General features: G+C 41.0%; 1 protein-coding gene across 1 annotated transcript in view; it reads right to left on the bottom strand.

The window, feature by feature from the left end:
• Positions 1-9,469: 9,469 nt before the first annotated feature.
• The window catches only part of PPP1R18 (protein phosphatase 1 regulatory subunit 18), a 70,283-nt gene continuing 59,895 nt past the window's right edge, over positions 9,470-19,857 (bottom strand). Inside the window, exon 4 of the mRNA XM_089656946.1 lies at positions 9,470-18,878. Coding sequence (XP_089513072.1) covers positions 18,859-18,878 — 20 coding nt within the window. The 3' untranslated portion in view covers positions 9,470-18,858. The remainder of the gene's footprint in view (positions 18,879-19,857) is intronic.

Raw genomic sequence — 19,857 nt, 5'->3', positions numbered from 1 at the left:
TTAAATACATGGTTTCCTTTGATTGACTGAGGGCAAGCTCATGACCTCATCTGAGGACCTCTCTACCATCAGCTTGGCCCAAACAATCTGAAGTCATAGGAAACCTGGATTTAGGTTTCTGGTCTGCATGGATCAATGGACCTGTTGTGAACAAGCCTCTGTGCTGCTAAGAATGCAGACTAACGCGACTGCTGCTTGTACAAGAGTGGTGTCATGTCATATGTGACTCTCATTTGTGATGACAAAGCCAAGCTTTCATCCCAGAAGTAAAATGTCACCGCAGACTTCTCTGCTTAACAGGAGAGACAAGTGATCTGTAATCCAATATCACCTGTGAACCTCTTCCAAAAAGCTTGTTTTGACATAATAAATTGACACATCTGTAAGCACCTTGAGGCGCATTCTACATGCGTGAGTCACCCAAATTTAGCCTCTGACTAAGCATGGAGAGAAAATATTTGAAAACAGCTGGATTCCTTGATACTTTTCAACAGAAGTCTCATGTCATACAAAGAGCAAAATGTATTATTATAATTGTCGTCCTTTATTTATAAAGAGATGGGGCCAATATATGCAGTACAAAACAAATACCAGAAGGGAAGGAATTGCAGAACTCTCTGTTTCACTCCCCCACAGGTCTATTCAGTCAACAGGAGCGGAAAGAAAGTTCTGTGTAAATGCCAGAGTCAGGGGCTATGAACTACTCTGTGACAATGCTGATTGGCCCAGTGCTGTCAGGGGTGAGACACATGTTGTTCCATACCCAGAGGAACCTGGTATTTCCTTCAGGTCCCCATGCTGAATACAGTAGTAGAGGAGAGAAGGAAAAGTATTTACTGTATACACAGGTAGGGATTGGACTTTAAAGCAAACGTTATTTCGTCCTGGATGGTCTAAGTACAGATAAAGGAAACTTACACTTACATGTTAGATATGTTAGTTTTGTTGAGGTGGATACATAAAAAGTAATAGAGGGGCTGAAAGTCTTTTGCTGGAGGGACTACTTCTCCAGGCTCCTTCCAGTGCTGATCACACAGGTCAAGAGGAGCAGTAGGTCGGCTGATCAAAAACTAATCCTTCCCATCAGCCGAGATCACATGATCAAGTACCTAGCCCTAGAATCTGAGAACAATAAAAGCAAGTAAACCCAAAACCTTTTTTCTAAGTTTTGGATGGAGTAAAAAGATTATAATCTAGTCAGAGGTCACTGTGTCCCCAATGTGTTCACATTCTCTATGGGGTTGATTTGCCAAAACTGGAAAGTGTAAAATCGGGTGCAGCTGTGCATGGTAGCCAATCAGCTTCTAACTTCAGCTTATTCAATTACAGTTGCTTGAAAAGTATTCATACCCCTTGAAATTTTCCACATTTTGTCATGTTACAACCAAAAATGTAAATGTATTTTATTGGGATTTTATGTGATAGACCAGCACAAAGTGGCACATAATTCTGAAGTGAAAGGAAAATGATAAATGGTTTTCAAAATTGTTTACAAATAAATATCTGAAAAGTGTGGGGGGCATTTGTATTCAGCCCCCCCCCCCCCCCCGGAGTCAATACTTTGTAGAACCACCTTTTGCTGCAATTACAGCTGCAAGTCTTTTTGGGGATGTCTCTACCAGCTTTGCACATCTAGAGAGTGACATTTTGCCCATTCTTCTTTGCAAAATAGTTTAAGCTCTGTCAGATTGGATGGAAAGCATCTGTGAACAGCAAATTTCAAGTCTTGCCACAGATTCTCAATAGGATTTAGGTCTGGACTTTGACTGGGCCATTCTAACACATGAATATGCTTTGATCTAAACCATTCCATTGTAGCTCTGGCTGTATGTTTAGGGTCGTTGTCCTGCTGGAAGGTGAACCTCCGCCCCAGTCTCAAGTCTTTTGCAGACTCTAACAGGTTTCTTCTAAGATTGCCCTGTATTTGTCTCCATCCATCTTCCCATCAACTCTGACCAGCTTCCCTGTCCCTGCTGAAAAAAAACATCCCCACAACATGATGCTGCCACCACGTTTCACGATAGGGATGGTGTGGTCAGGCTGATGTGCAGTGTTAGTTTTCCACCACATAGTGTTTTTTGCTTTTAGGCCAGAATGTTCAATTGTGGTCTCATCTGACCAGAGCACCTTCTTCCAAATGTTTGCTGTGTCCCCCACATGGCTTCTCGCAAACTGCAAAGGGACTTCTTATGGCTTTCTTTCAACAATGGCTTTCTTTTTGCCACTCTTCCATAAAGGCCAGATTAGGGGAGTGCACAAATAATAGTTGTCCTGTGGACTGATTCTCTCACCTGAGCTGTGGATCTCTGCAGCTTCTCCACAGTTACCATGGGCCTCTTGGCTGCTTCTCTGATTAATGCTCTCCTTGCCCAGCCTGTCAGTTTAGGTGGACGGACATGTCTTGGTAGGTTTGTAGTTGTGCCATACTCTTTCTATTTTTGGATGATGGATTGAACAGTGCTCTGTGAGATGTTCAAAGCTTGGGATATTTTTTTTTATAACCTAACCCTGCTTTAAACGTCTCCACAACTTTATCCCTGACCTGTCTGGTGTTTTCCTTGGCCTTCATGATGCTGTTTGTTCACTAATGTTCTCTAACAAACCTCTGAGGGCTTCACAGAACAGCTGTATTTATACTGAGATTAAATTACAGACAGGTGGATTCTATTTACTAATTAGGTGACTTCTGAAGGCACTTGGTTCCACTAGATTTTAGTTAAGGGTATCAGAGTAAAGGGGGCTGAATACAAATGCACACCACACTTTTCAAATATTTATTTGTAAAAAAATTTTGAAAACCATTTATCATTTTCCTTCCACTTCACAATTATGCGCCACTTTGTGTTGGTCTATCACATAAAATCCCAATAAAATACATTTACATTTTTGGTTGTAACATGACGCAATGTGGAAAATTTCAAGGGGTATAAATACTTTTTCAAGGCACTGTAAGCTTTGACAATAAAACCTGGAAGACTTCTATGGTTTCTATGCAGAGCTGAACCCAATTTTGCACTCTCCAGTTTCAGTAAATCAACCCCTATGTGTCCTGGTGACCATTGTCTCCAGTATAGAAAGTGATGGTAAATACAATATTTTCCGTTATCACAGGAACAAGAGGTAGGGAGAAATCTTCCAAAAGGTGATCCTGTTCTGGTGTCAATGATCTTGATCTGCTGTCTACTTTCACACTGCTCTGCTGAAACAACACATCAAAAACGCATATGCGGTTTTGCTGCGGTGCCTTGCGTTTTTGATGCATGTGAGTTGTGTTTTTCCCCACTGAACAAAGCACTTCCCACAGGTGCACTGAGTTTTTTATGCAGTTTTTTGCTGAGGTTTTCTTTCATCTCAATGGAGGGGTACGGTTTTGGTGTGTCTTTTTTTTTTTTACTTAACATGCATCAAAAATGCAGCATGTTGGATTTTTTTTTCACAGCAACTGAAGGACGAATCCATGTGGAGAGCACCATAGGATTTAAAGGGCTGCGATTTGCTGCTGCTTTTCTTTCTTTTTTTTCTTTAACTGCAGAAAGCACCAAAAGTGGATCAGTGTGAAAGCAGAGGATATCCCCTCGCTTTGGAGAAATCTCCTCTTCCTGCTGAGTCTCTGGGACAGGAAGTAATGAGAAACTATTATTATTATTATTCAGGATTTATATAGCGCCAACAGTTTGCTCAGTGCTTTATAATATAGCGCTCAATACAGCAACAATACAATAGGGTTAGGAGGGCCCTGCTCCTTGGAGCTGGGAAATTTCCCTGATGGGACACAGTCTGTAAAAAAAAAAAAAAAAAAAACCTATACTACAGCTTACCAGTCCTGAGATTTAGTGGCTGTGTTGTTTTTCTTTTTTCAGGTCTTTTCCCTGTTGCAAATAACACATTTTTTTTGTCTGTTTCTATAAACACACTAATCCGCCATAACATTATGACCACTGACAGGTAAAGTAAATAACATTGATTATCTTGTTACAATAGTATCTGAAAGTGGGTTGGATATACAGGCATACCTCGGTTTACGAACGCCTCGGTTAACGTAATTTTCGGTTTACGAAAGAAAATCCATTGAAAATAATGCCTCGGTTTAGAAATTTTTTTTCGCAATGCGAAGCAAGTTTCCCCAGGATGCATTGCGCCTTGAAGGTTATAGTGCTGGCCACGTGCCTTTAAAGTGCACTTTATAAAGAGTTTTGAACAGATACTTTTTTACTTTTTTCTGACCTCCGGAACGGATTCATTGGTTTTCAATGCATTTACAAATTTTTTTTCACAATATGAAGCAAGTTTCCCCAGGATGAATTGAGCCTGAGACGTTTATAGTGCCGACCCCATGCATGCTGGAGTCTGGGTAGCACGTGGCATCGAGTGTGGAGGTGTTGGAATGGTTTTTGCATTGCATTTTGGAGCCATTCTGGAAATTTTTAATCATGTCCCTGTACAGTATTTGTCTTTAAAGTGCACTTTATAAAGAGTTTTGAACAGATAAAAGATTTTTTTTTACTTTTTTCTGACCTCCAGAATGGATTAATTGGTTTTCAATGCATTGCCATGGGAAACCGTGTTTCAGTTTACAAATTTTTCACAATACGAAACAACCTGGAGAATGCATTAAATTCGTAAACCGAGGTATGCCTGTAATAGGCAGCAAGTGAACATGTTGTCCCTTAAGTTGATGTGTTGAAAGAAGAAAAAATAAGCAAGTGTAAGGAGAGAGCCATGGGTGGCTTAGGCTCACTGATGCATGTGGGAAGCGAAGGCTGGCTGTGTATTTCAATCCAGTAGAAAAGCTACTGTATCTCAAACTGCTGAAAAAGTTAATTCTGTTTCTGCTAGAAAGGTTTCAGAATATGAAAACCATTGCAGTTTGTTGTGTATGGGAAAGCATAGAAGACCAGTCAAGGTGCCCATGCTGACCTGTGTCCACAGCCAAAAGCGCCTACAATGCGCAAGTAAGCATCAGTACTGGACCATGAATAAATGGACGGTGTTCTGTGTATGCGTGTGCAGGCAGTCCCATGGGTTTGTGCACCCTAATAGACATTATTGGGACTGCACAGGAGCATGAATATGTACACCCTTGTGAATGAGGCCTTAAAGAGAATATTTTCAAGCCCAATTTAAGAAATATTGCTTTTCAGGCCACAATCTGGAACTTGAAACCTCAGACCCTGTCACCAGTCCATTTATTTCAACAACAATCTTACCATAAGATTATATGTACATTTACCATACTTCCAAAATGCATTTAGGCAGCTAGATGGGGTGAAAACAACTTGCTGAAGTTCAAACTGAGCATCAGAATGGGGAAGAAAGGGGATTTAAGTGACTTTGAACAAGGCATGGTTGTTGGTGCCAGACGGGCTGGTCTGAGTATTTAAAAAAACTGCTGATTTACTGGGATTTTCACGCACAACTATCTCTAGGGTTTACAGAGAATGGTCCGAAAAAGAGAAAACATCCAATGGGCAGCAGTTGTGTGGACAAAAAAAATGCCTTGTTGATGTCAGAGGTGAATAGGCAGACTGGTTGCTGTGATATTCAGTTGGTAGGGTTAGAATTTGGCGTAAACAATGAGAAAGCATGGATCCATCCTGCCTTGTATCAACTGGTCAGGCTTGTGGTGGTGGTGTAATGGTGTGGGGGAGATTTTCTTAGCACTAGCTAGGTGTACCTAATAAAGTGGCCATTAAGTGTATATGCATCACTGGTTTACTGAATGATCACACAAGGTCCAACAAGAAAGCATCTCAGTGCTGAGTCCATGTGACTGTGGTTAATCTATGCAGGCTCATGTAAGAATGCACTGAAAATGAATCTTAATTGTGGCTTTTGTAGTTCCTGTGTTCCAGGATTTTAATAGCAGCAGCTGACTCTCTATGATCGAAGATATGGGCAGAACAGGCCGGATCACTTGACTGCCCTTGATGCAATCTGTATTGGATACACACCCTTTCAGGGATAAATATAATTATTCAGTCCGGGGACTGGGGATCAAATTGCAGCATTATTGCACTTAAGTTTGAAACTGGTTGTAGCAGGTTTGGTAAGTTGTTCCATCTGACTCCAGCTAAATTTTAACTCCAAAGTGGCAAACTAAACAAAAAAAAATAGGATATTCAGTGCAAATATGATTGTCTAAGGCCTAAAAAATAAAGGAAAAAATTAAATAGATTTTTTGTATATTCATATTTTTATTATAATTTTCAGCCATCAGTTCCTGGCTCCTTCTTATGATTTTCCCAAGCTACTTTGCCAGCTTCTGAAAATAGTTAACAATAGTTTGAAGTTCTGTCTGAAGCTTGTTAACAATAGCCTGGTCATACGGCCTTAGATTTTATTTCATTCATCATATTGGATAGTCACTTCTGGTTTCAGATGCACCATTTCCTGGCCAGTACAGCCAGGGAATACATCAAACCAAGCCGACCTGTGCTTATTTAGATGGTGTGAAGGGCAGGGGAGACACTGGGATCTATTAGATTTATGTCTCCATAAAGAGTACCTGTCACCTGCCCAATGCTGTCACTTAGGGGTTTATTAACTCCTTGTGATAGAAATCTAGTAAAAATACATAAAAAAAGTAAAAAAAATAAAATTATAATAAAATATATTAAAATAAAAAAAAAATTGGCATAACCCTGTTGCCCTGTACACCTATGTAAACCCAACACAACAAGCTCTTTTCTCCTGTGCTAGGAATGGACTCAGTAGACCCAATAGGAATGTTCTGGAATATGCACTTCTTGCTGCCCTCTACAGACCGGGGTGGTCCATAAACACTAGATGCAAATGGAGAAACAAAAAAAGGGCGCACCGACCTAGTGCATTAACGTTTATAAATATTTATTGAAGGAACAATGTAAGTATCATACTCACAATAGAAATAAAAACACAGGGATGTCAAACTGAACAAGATGTATGATCCAAACAGCATCTGAGTCCATACGATGGAACCCTGGATGACCAACTGGCTAACGCGTTTTTGAGGACACAACCTCTTCCTCAGAGCCACCTATGCAAACGCAAGCCCAGAGTGTGCGAATGTATGTAAACCGCACAACATATTGCTGCAAACATCAGAGGGAAAACAATAATTTTAGCATAAGAGCTCCTGGTTGACTCTAAACTGATGAGCTGTAAAGGCTTTTAAAGCATCACTTATGGTAATTTTTGGGCACCATAGTTTTTGGCGATATTGCAGGCGCATGCAATTTTAAGACATGGAATGTTTGGTATCTATCTACTCAATGCAACCTCATCTTTTATGTATTAACCCAAAATGGCTATTATATTGTGTGTTTTTACACTAAAATTTAATTTTATTATATTTTTTCCTGAAAATTTGCATTTAATAAAAATAGCACAAATATTATGTGACATAAAAATTTGCTACTATCGCCTTTGATTCTACAGCGCCTCTGCTTTCAGAAAATAGATAATATACCACCTCAGTCTCCGCCCAAATCACACACCTACTGAGCGACATATCAGACTGGATGTCACTCCACTTCCTTAAACTGAACCTCTCCAAAACCGAGTTTCTTGTCTTCTCCCTAGCCCGGACACCACCCCCCATTGACTTCTCCATCACATCCAACAACGCCACCATCAAACCCGCAGGCCAGAGTACTTGGTGTCATTCTGGACTCCAACCTATCCTTCCAGCCCCAAGTCCAATCTTTAACAAGCTCGTGCAGACTCCACCTCCACAACATCGCCAAAATCTGCACGTTCCTAACCCCAGAAATCACTAAACAGCTCATTCACTCCCTCATCATATCACGACTCGACTACTGCAAATCCCTCCTCACTGGCCTGCCTCGCCGCTGGCTATCCCCTCTTCAGTCTATCCTGAACACGGCTGCCAGGCTCATTCACCTTTCCAACCACTCCATTTCCGCCACCCCCCTCTACCAATCCCTCCACTAGCTTCTGATTGCGCAACGGATCAAATTCAAAATCCTAACACTGACGTACAAAGCCGTCCACCATACTGCCCCGAACTACATCACTGACCTAATATCCAAGTACCGCCCAGCACGCACACTCCGCTCCTCACAAGACCTCCTTCTCTCTAGTTCCCTGGTCTCCTCCTCCCATGCCCGCCTCCAGGACTTCTCCAGGGTGTCACCCATCCTCTGGAACTCCCTGCCCCAACCCATCAGATTATCACCTACTCTCCTCTCTTCTAGGCGCACCCTGAAAACCCACCTCTTCAGGGAAGCCTACCCCACCCCCTGCTAACTTGCCAACCTCCTCCACTCTTCCTACCACCCCATCCCCCACAGCTATCTCCTCCTGTGCCCCCATTCCCTACCTCCTAGATTGTAAGCTTGAAAGAGCAGGGCCCTCAATCCCCCCGTTTTGCATTGTATTGTTGTTGTTCTGTCACATGTTCTGTCCCCCTTTGTAATGTACAGCGCTGAGCGAACTATTGGCGCTTTATAAATACTGTATATTAATAATATTTTGGGGGTTTAGGTAATTTTATTGTGAAAAATTAAGATTTTTACAGGTGTCCAAAAAATAAAAAAAAATTGCTCTTGGGCCAAACTAGTTAAAGCATATCTAAAGACAAAACCCCTTTTAGTTATTCTTTGCAGTTTCTGTCTCATAAGAAGTAGGGGAAATCCTATCTTGGTTGCCACTGCAACAAAGTTTCCCATTGGAAGCCTTCCCCTCTAATTTTCTGGTGACAAATCTAAATTTTGGAGTCAGTGACTGTGGTTACCATGTCAGGAAAGAATTTTGGCTTGAGACACATTAAAGCCTTACTTTAGGCTGAATAGACTTCCTCCCCTTGCATTTCTACTGAATGAAAATCTGATATTTGTGAATGATTTGGAGCTGTCTTCAGGCCAGTCATGTAATGTGCTGGTGCACATTTCTTCCAACAGAGCTGGTGGGCAGATCTCGATGCAGAGAACAATGCAGAATGACCAGAGTGTTGCGCTTTCTACTGTGAGCACAGAGTGGCTAAGTGATGTGCCCACAGGGCGCAGATCCTTTATGGCCTGGGTTTTCAAAAAAGGGGGTAGATGATACTGGACGTTGTTCAACCTGAAAGAGGAATGCGGACTGGGTCTAGAGGAAGATGCAGAGTGCAGCACCGGAACAGGAGGTGAGTTCTGTTTAGAGGCATTTTTTTTTCAACCAAGAAGGATTCAAAAAGCAACAAAAAGGTGGAGTTGGTCTCTAAACCTTTCTGCAGTTCACATTTGGGAGTGGTAAATGCATAAAAGCAGTGCTGAACCTGCTATTAGCCTGCTAAAAGATAGAGCCAGCAATTCTGTATTCAGTGCTCCCAGCTGACACTGAAGGATGCTTTTAAATGGATGCTCCAGAAGAAGTTGTCACCATATAAACTAGTAAAAACATCTGATGCAAGCACCATGGTATCATGTACTGGATGCTCTGTTGGTAACATGCTTCAATTTCTTTGTTTACAAGAAATAGACTACACAAATACTTTGAATACTGCTTTATTAACAATACAAAAATCAAGTGGCAGCTGCTCTTTGCATCTGAGTAAAAACATCCTCATCTACCTTAGTATTGCTACATTCTATGCCACCTCAGGCAATGCATGCAGTGGCCACCCATTAGACAAGGTAAGAAGTTCTGACCCTACCAGTAACCCTAGTTCTTTTATGAAAGTTTTTTATATTTGCTAACATGAATAATTAGAATTGGTAGAGGGTATCATGTTGTCTAGGCCTGAGCCGATTCCCCATGTCCATGCTAGCAGGAGGAAGCTGTGGGGGCAATAGACATGGCAGAGAACTCTTCTGATGGAAGCCCTGGAGGGGAAGCCACCTGAGATGTAATTCTCAACTTGGCCCATGGTGGGAAAGGTTCTTCTGGATCAGGGGCATAATTACACTATTACTGGGGAAGGCCAAGCTATATCCCCCATTTAATTACATTGTGTAGTAGGATTTCATATTAACCCATATATTTCACATTAATGATAATTATAAAAGAAGTCTGCAACCTCTATATTTATGAGCAAATTTTGAATTTGCTCCCAGCTGCAGCTGATAATAAACCTCTTGCTGTCTTGGAAATTTACTGCCTTGTCGTTACTTTCCACATCGATTGACTAGCCTTTTCTGGGCTGAAAAAAATCTGATATGCTGAAAATTAATACTTTTTTTTTTAAATGCTTTAAAGTTTAAATGTAATCATTTTTTTATTTGATAGATTAGAAAAGGGGTTAAAACCTCTGTCATTTCTTTTCTGTCTATGTCCGAACTTTCTTTCTTCTTCTATCCCTGAGACCGGAAGTTATAGAAATTTTCCTCAAAGTGAGAGGAATTTCCCCCTTAAGCAGTTGTCAATGGAACAGATGTCCCTCATTGGAAGATCTCCCCTCTGGTAGCAATTGGTGAAATTTTGTATTTCCATCATTTTCTGCCTTGAGGACAATGGATAACAAGAAAAATACGGTGAATCTCCCCAGGGGACATACAGACAAAGAAATAAAAACTTGACAGGTATTCACACATAAAATGTCTATGTATACTGTGCAGTACAGCTATATAAATCCTGTATAATAATAATAATACTTAAAGTGTAAGGGACAAAAACGACTTATTATTAGTTACATGTTCCTATTTGAACAGCATAACTTGAAAAATAAAATTTAAATTATTGCTTACCTTTCTACTTGCTAAAAATGCTACCTAGCTTTCCTTTACTATATAATGTTAAAGTAGTTCCTAAGTGTGCAGCTCCCCCCCCTTATACTTACCTGAGCCTGATCTCGATCCAGCAATGTGCACAAGCACAGAGGGCTCTCCTGGCTCTCTCCCTCCTCTCTGGTTCAGACACCACAGCTGGAGCCACTGGTTCCCACTGCAGTCAATCACAACTAATAAGGTGGGAGCAGGGGGCAGGACTGAGCAACACTCTGTGTCTTATGGACACAGAGCAGGGCTCAGGTGTGAGCATGCACAAGTGCCCCCATAGCAAGCAGCATGCTATGAGGGCATTCAGCAGGGGGGGTAGCCAGGAGCACCGGCAGGAGACCCGAGAAGAGAAGGTTTGGGACTGCTCTGTGCAAGACTATTGCACAGAGGAGGTATCACATGTGTGTTATCTTAAAGAGAAAAAAATTAGCCTTTACAACCAGTTCACATTGGTGCAGCTTTCAAAACGCGATACATCAGCACGATTTCAAGGCCGCACATCAGTCTATGCAAGTCACAATAAAAAATTGGCAAAAAGTAGGCAGGAACATCTTTTTCATAATCGCTGCAACATGAACAGTTCCATTGCCAGTAATGTGGTGTGAGTTGTCATTTGGAACTGTCAGATCGCATGATAAGTCGCACTGGTGTGAACGGGGGCTTAGTATCACTTTAGAAATTTAGATGGGAGTTATGTATACCATAATTAACCTAGTCTGTACTGTACTGGCAGATCTTCATCATCTTTGAGAGAGAGGAGTGAATACCATGTGCATTACCATACCATGTGCATTCAAAAAGTGCTCCCAAAACACTTTTTAAATGCACATGGTATTCACTCCTCTCTCCCCCCTCTTTTTTTTTTTTTTTGGAGAGGTCTGTACTGCGTTTTTACAGTGCATCATTTGCATTCCTCAAGACAGTGAGGTTTTTTTGGTGCATATGGTGATGTTTGGGGCTTTTCCATGAGAGGCTGACGTTGAAACCCGTGGATGAGTGTACCCGTACTACATAGCTGTAGCTAGATAGATTATACTATTCAATTCGTTTGTCCATGGGGTAACTCCATTTCCTTAACAGAGATTATATATTCAAGCTGATAGGCTTATGATCAAACTAGTACCTCCTTGTATGCCGTCACTTCATCTAAAACGGTATGGTATTTGATTTTGGTCTGGTGTTATCAACCATTTAGATGTAAGGAAAACAATTGCAATGGTATTCAGTTATATTGTGCGCAGTACATTCCACTCCAACAGGCATTAATTGCAGCTAAACATACATTTTTTATATATTTGAATAAAGGTTATATTTTAGATTCATCAATTGGGCAGATGGTGCGTAGGGAAACGCACTCTCGTTCAGTATAGATTTGTTATTTGCCAAAAATGATGATTTACAATTAGGGCGTAGTAGATCATCATCTGTTGTAAACTAGGTGTGCATATGATCTGTCCTAACAAAGGGTTATATACTGTATATCAATGCTAGCATGGTACATTGTATGTTAACGCACCGTTGAACCATTCTGTCCCTAAATATGCACATTGCAAGTTATTCTGAACAATATAAGCCGACTATGTAAAAGCCTGCTACAAAGTAACAACTAGAAAGATAAGAAATACAAAAAAAAAAGGTATGCTGTGTGAATGGGAACATAAACATATAGGGGAGGGGGGTTCTCAAATCTGTCTGCAAAGGTGGAAACACTTGAAGTAAGTTGTAAATGAAGCATGAGGCCTTATTCACATGGGCGTACTACAGTGAATGCACGTATGAGGGCCGTGTTTAGCTGCACAGGTGTTCCGTGCAGGTAGTTCCATTCATGTAAATGGCTGTATGGACACAGCCGCTGCTCCCAATTTGACATTTGAGCGGGTGCACAGCCCTGAATGCAGCCGCTGCATCCCAACTTCCAAGAATGGGATGCCTGCACGGGGATGCACTGAACACCTGTGCATCCCATGTAAGTAAACAAGAACCTCATATGGGCACTACTGTGTCCTACGATGATGTGGAGTTATGAGGGAAGAACCACTGAATACCATGGGGAAGATAGATGAATGAAACTCCTCGAAGTGTTGGTGTTTGTACAGGCTTCAGGGGATGGGTTCTCTTTTTGGGGATGCACTGAACACCTGTGCATTCCATGTAAGTAAACAAGACCCTCATATGGGCACTACCTGGGGTGGACTGACAACTCATTGGGCCCCCGGGCAATAGGGGAGCATGGGGCCCCTGTGTCCTTGCCCAAACTCAAAAAAGCCTATGAAAAAGGTACCAGGGGCATCTCATGGGGCCCCCTACTGACCCCGGGCCCTCGGGCAGTGCCCGAGTTTCCAAATGGTCAGTCCACCCCTGGGCACTACTGTGTCCTACGATGATGTGGAGTTATGAGGGTTGAACCGCTGAATACCATGGGGAAGATAGATGAATGAAACTCCTGGAAGTGTTGGTGTCTGTACAGACTTCAGGGGATGGCTTCTCTTTTTGGCGGCATGGGCAGCAGGAAAGGTATTTACTTGTTCTTTACAGGTAACCTCTGTATAAGAAAGCCTTTTGAAGTGACAGAGTCGCTTTTAAGAATAAAGAGAATTCTATCTCAGTGTATAGTTTAAAAAATCCCCTGACCATTAACTATCACAAAATGAGGCGCTGAGGCCAGTTAAAACAATCTACCCATAATTCATTTCATTAAACTCAGATGCAATTGTGATTTCTGCCACGCCACATTCATGAAAAAACAAACAAAACTCCACATCTCAATCATGTAACATGCTGTAAATCATATGAGGACTTTCTAATATTCTTTGATTTTCCCACCTGTATATCATGTTCCATACCCTATACTAAGAGCTCCAAGCAAATGTATAAACTTTAATTGAGCACACTGACAGATGGATGCTCTGTCGCCATGTACATTTGCATATAGTGACTAGAGAAAAGCTTGGGCGTCCTCCAAACTCACCTTTATCCGAATAATCAAAATACAATTTTTTTTTTACGCCAATGAGCTGAGAACTAGGTCATTTCCCACCCTGCAGCACATGTAAACATAGGGGTGGGATGCTGGTGCAATCAGTGCCCTTGTATGCACATATGCCCTTATGAAGCCTTTGTTTACATGTGCTGCAGGGCAGAGAATTATCTGGCCCACAGCTGGAGTAAAAATAAAAAGTGAAAATTTGATGTTCGGAGAGAGATGAGTTTGGAGGATGGCCAGGATCATCTCTAATAGTGACATGGATAGAGCATAGGCTAGTATGCAAATGGTTTGGCTAAGGCTGGTGACATGGTGAATCGAGATGGATGGAGATTCCTCCATCCCCCACAAGAAATTGTATTCTGACAGCAACTCCCAACGCTGTCCCTATACACTGATCAGTGGCTGCAGCTGATGATCTTTGCAAAATTTTTTGACAAGTCCTTTCAACAGAAGTTTAAACAGATTACATTTTTTCATGGAGCAGGGAAGGCCAAATACTTGCTGGACCGGCCAAATTTCAGTGTTTGGTTATTTTAATTGTCAGCTCTCCTCCCTCCAGGCACTGACCAGACTGCCATCTGATGGGAAATTTATTCTGGCCTGTTAGACAGACGTTCTAGCCAGGCAGTCGGCTGAGAGAAAGATTGGGTGTCTGTGCTGAAGCAGACCAAACACAGCCAGGACTGAATATATTCTTTCATATCAATGTGTTGAAACCCCCTGCATTGAGAACCTGCTGTAAAGAAATTATGTTGAAAAAAAAAATTGTCAGCAAAGCCATTAAATGCAAACTAGCAAGTGGATTGAATCCTTGAAAGCTCTACTCTTATTTATTTAATATATAGCACCGTCAATCTTAGATTGTTAGCTCCAAGGAGCAGGATCCTCCTAACCCTCTTGTATTGAATTGTATTGTTGCTGTATTGTCTCCCGGTATATTGTAAAGCGCTGAGCAAACTGTTGGCGCTACATAAATCCTGTATAATAATTTACGCAGCGCTTTTTACATATATATTGTACATTCACATCAGTCTTGAGGCAGAACACCAAAACACATATACATTCTTTGTTGCTTAGCTTTGGATTTGCAGTGCCTTTCACTTTGAATAGCTCCCCAATACACTGTTACAGTAATGAACAATGTACCCTCACTGCAGCGCACCACACTGCAAATGCATTGAGGTGCATTACAAAAAAGTTACAAGGATGATTTTTAATGTATTAAGGATTAAAATTGGCTGTTTTAATGAACCTTATACCTGAACAATCAACAAAGTTCATGCTCCCTGCTGATTGGTAAACACCCACTCTGACTCCGTCAGAGCTGGCAGGCTGGCAGGAGACAGGCTTTTCTACTGTGGCTGCATTCCAAAGAAAATAACATTTTGCACACCTTTTGTTTTCGTGTACCTGGAATGTTTTTAGCATATTTAAACCAAGGGTTAAAATGGGCTTTTAGAACTCTATCATTTCTGAGACTTCAGTAAACCCAATTTGTACAGCTCCTGATGCTCCAAGTCCCAACAGGTCCGGGCAGTCAAAAGTCCAATGTCTGATTTCACAGCATGTACATAGAAGAGATACCATTTACTGATTCTCATGCATCCAAGAAATACAGATAACAAAACATATACAAATACATATATTAAAACATTACAAATTAAGTGCAAAACACAGTGCATTACTGAAGCAGAGGTAACTCTGCTGGAGTATTATCATGTCAGGTGTGCCCAAGAAAAGCACCCTTTTTTGTTTTGGGGTGCAAAGTAGACTTGCCATAGCCACACACTGGAGGCAGCCATGTTGTCAAGGAGAACCACTGTGTTTCAATGCTTGGACTTTATTCTGCCAAACAGTAAAAACAAAGGAGGTGTCCTTCGGAGTCTACAACTTGAAATTTGCTTGATGTGGACAACACAGGCTTACCCAAATTGGAATTTGATCTTTTGGCTGTAGTGGGGAGGTTTTCAATCCTCATTGGGTCATTACAATTTTCTTGGTCCCAAAAGAAAGATCAACCCCACATTTGTGGTAGAATATAATTTTCAGCCCTGCATTATGTGTTACTAGCCTAAGTAAATGCCCATATATTTATATTGTGGACATTTTGTTCAGTGTGTTCTTCTGTGAAACCAGAAGCTTGGCTCAAAAGGCCATAGAACGGATTATATTTATAATCACTGCATCTTGCTCTTTAAAACTTTTAAAAGTGTCTGATCTTAATGCACATGTATGTGACCCTAGGAAACCATAGCAGCCATCATGTTGTTTTATGCCTGTGCCAGCAACAATATACAACAGGGCAGGTAAAACGGTGTCCATTACTTACTGCTACCAGATCAATTAAAATGAGTCCACAGTACAGCAGAGTAAGGTACAAAATTTGAAAGCCTTGTTCAGCCAACACAGTTCTGTTTTAGTCCTGAATAGACTTTTATCAAACTTGAGGGCTCGTTTACACATAGTGTGATGACCTGTGTTTTTCCTTACTAGATAAAGGTACACAGAAAACAACTGTTTTCTATATGCCCCATTCACTGCAGTTGGTTGGTGTGGTGTAGTGAGTTACGGAAAAATGCAGATACAAATTATTTTGCCTCAGCAAAGTGGAAGGCAATGCGTGTCACCACAATGCACAGCTATGTGGACGCATTAAAGAAATGTCACTTTGTAACACTTCAAATAAAGGTTTAAAAGCAAAAAAAGTAAACTGTGCGTTGTGCTTGAGTGCACATCACACTGAAAACTCACTGACCCTGAACCAAAAGCAGCCAGTATGCTAAAACTAACCGTTTTAGTGAAGGTGCTCTGTGAACGAGCCCTAAATCAGGTCCAGTCAGGACTGACATGCTGTCATGTTAGGTATGTAGGGCTAATCATACAAGGGCATGTATTAATCTTACCTTGTAAATACTAATCTGAAGAGCATTGCATTCAGTAGGCATTAAAGCAAGCTTCAACAGGCATTTGCTAAATGCCTGCAGCAGCTCAGCCTTCATGCAGCTGGGAGAGTACTTCCTGAAGTATGTGTCATGTCTTCTGCTTTCTATATCATTAATCACATTCAAACTGGAAAGAAAGATGACTGAAAATGGTGAGCTTACCGATTCTTCTCCTGGATCACACACAGGTGTTCACAGACACCAACCCAACGAGTAGGGTATACTCAACCAATGATGCCCTCTCACGTTATTCCTGCTGCAGGAATATAACCCAGGTAAGCTTGAATATAGGAGTTTACCTAAAGCTGGGTATACACTTATAGAAATTTGGCTGGTTCAGAAAGAAGAAGCCGAATTTCGATCCAGGTATAGTCCTCTCTGTTCAACAGAAACCAGTCTTGTCAAACGGTACTACTGGCAAACCAGCGATCACTCAGCCGCTGCAGCCAATGGGTGCAGTGCTGAACAGTGTATTCTGACAGGGGGAGAGTCGCTGCTGTCAGAATACAATAGCACAGTGGGGGAGATTTCTGCAACCACATCGTTTGTGTGGATGCAGGGATCTGTATTTTTTTTTTTTTGTTCAATCCGCTGGTTGAATTAAGAAAAAACTCAGTGTGCACCCAGCTTAAGTGAATGATGTCACAGCCCACATGAGAGAGATCAGCCCTGGTGATTGGCTGCACATAGGGAAAGTCAAGTGGTAGCATTACAGAAACACAACTAGGGCTTAAAGTTAGCATAGATCAGTGAGTATGCTTTGCAGAATGAGCAAGTGCAGTGTCTCTTTAAAATGCTTTGCAAGGAGCTAAGGAATGGTAGGTAACATTTACAAGTGAAAATATAAATAAATGCAATGTCCACTAAGCCTTCAACTCTGTGTTTTGCAGCTTATTCTACTATACTGTAAACCATTTTTGACACCTTGGTGCTCAGTCTACTGAGCTTACAGACTGCAAATATTCATATGCTTATTACTGACTCCACAATGGCTGCCGTCGATACACAGACAACTCCTCAACTCATTTTCCATTTAAAAGAACGTAACAAGAACCTAAAAACAAAAACATGGTAACATTCAATACAGCTGAAGCGAAACAAGCCATTATAGTATGACTAATCTCCACTCCAACCAATCAACACAGGAATTGGCACTCAAGTGTATACTGAAATTTAAAGCCTGGGTAGCAAATGCTTCTTTTCTGATCAGTGTCTTTAGAAAAAATACAAAAATATTAAAAAATCCATATATAAAAAAGGGAAAACAAAAGCAGTTGGAAAAAAAAAAATACTCGCCGGTAACACTAACTAGTAACGTAAACTAGCTTGAACCAGTGTCTCCTCACTAAAAAGTGTAACAAACCTGAGCCAATATTTGTTCTTTGTTCAGTGGCTGCAAATGATGATCCCCAGCCAACTAAGTTATACCAGTGGTATTTACTATTCTTACGATTTACCAGTACCTTTGACTAGTTTAACCAGCAATTTTCCTGGCTTACTAGTAAAGTTAAGACAGTTCACTGGAAACTTGTTTCAAAGTAAGAAGCGTGCTTAAACTAACTGGCTATCTAAATACAAATGGTTCATTTATTTTATTGCTAACAATAACTAGCATGCAAAAAGATATGTAAAAGCAAGCAGCTATAAGGTCTACTCTCAGTGGTTGGTAATGATAACTAGTTCTGCTAATAACTAAACTCTGGCAGGCTACTAACTGGAAAGATTAAATATGTTAAATGTGTGATGACAGCTTGGAAAAAATGTTTAACTAAACTGAATGAGATGGTCGGTAAAACTAGGTTAATTTGTTGTGCTTAGTTATCTATAACTAATTTCCCCTCTAACACATGTATAAGAACAAGTCATTGTTACCAGCTCTGCTTCAAAAAACTACAGTGTAGCTAGGTCCAAAAACAGTTGGTAAGCCACCAAGTTGCAGGGAAAAAAATAAACGGTTCCAATTCTTAGCAAAAAGTTTTAACGGAACCCATCATTTCGCATAAAAGCTGAACAGCTTCAACAGTAACCAGATCATCACTGGTAACAAGCCAAGTGGTTAAGCCACCATTCATTGGTTCCAACTCTTGGCTTTGGAAGTAACAGGGATCCACTGGTAAACTAGCAGATGTCAGCTGGTCGCTTTGTTTTATCGGTAAACATTGAAGTTCCATGGGGTAAGTAACCCAGATCCACAGGATCTTGCTGCTCTGTACCAGGAATACATGGAGAGTTGTCTTCAGCGCTTGCAAGATTCATCTGTAACAAACAAAACAAAGAGGCATGATGGTAAGGACAAAGAAGGCTGCATAGGCAGAAGCTGCACGTTTGCACATACATCAGCAAATGCAGATCCATATATCTATCATTACAGGTGCCCTTTAAAGTGTAATAAAGTGTAATTCTAGCCAAAACTTTTGTTTTTCTTTTGGGGGGGGGGGGGGGGATTGGGAATGGTTGAAACCCCAGTTAGTATTTTGGGTGTTTTTTTGCTGTCTGTGTGTTGTTGGGGAGATTTACCTCAAATTCTAGTCGAAAAGATGCTACAGGAAGTTACAGGAAAGTAAGGGGCATTCCCTTCTTAAACTGGCCTTACACCTGTAGAATTTCCTTAGAAAATTGTCCTTTTCAGTGCATATGTTCGATTATCTAAGCGTTAAAGGGAATGATCCAACAATCAGGTTTGCCCAGAGCAAGCAAAATCAAAGAGCAAGGATGGAAAATTTTGGTCAAATTTATGGGGAACGAACAAATTACTAAACCATAACTCACTCCCGGCTGAGAAAAATTAACACTAGTCTTATGCACATGCACTTACATAGTTAGTCTGGCTGAAAAAAGACAAAAGTCCATCCAGTTTAACCAAAAAAGTTAAATTCCTTCTTGATCCCCCCCACCCCGAGAGGCAATCGGATATTCCCTGGATCAACTTTACCTAGAAATGTTAGTATCCAGTTATATTATGTGTATCTAGGAAGGAATCCAGGCCTTTTGTTAAGATATCCACTGAACTGGCCAGAGCCAACTCTCGAGGGAGACTATTCCACATTTTCTCAGCTCTTACTGTAAAGAAACCTTTTCATATTTGGAGATTAAATTTATTTTCCTCCAGACGTAAAGAGTGCCCCCTTGTCCTCTGTGATGACCACAGGGTGAATAACTCAACACCAAGTTCACTATATGAACCACTGATGTATTTATACATGTTGATCATATCCCCCCTTAATCTCTTCTCAAG

This window comes from Staurois parvus, unplaced genomic scaffold (genome assembly GCF_062004578.1).
Source record: "Staurois parvus isolate SC_StPar_1 unplaced genomic scaffold, SC_StPar_1.0 ptg000950l, whole genome shotgun sequence".
NCBI classification, from domain to species: Eukaryota; Metazoa; Chordata; class Amphibia; order Anura; family Ranidae; genus Staurois; species Staurois parvus.
Note: the sequence above shows the minus strand (reverse complement) of the source record. Positions and strands in the feature narration are given on the sequence as shown.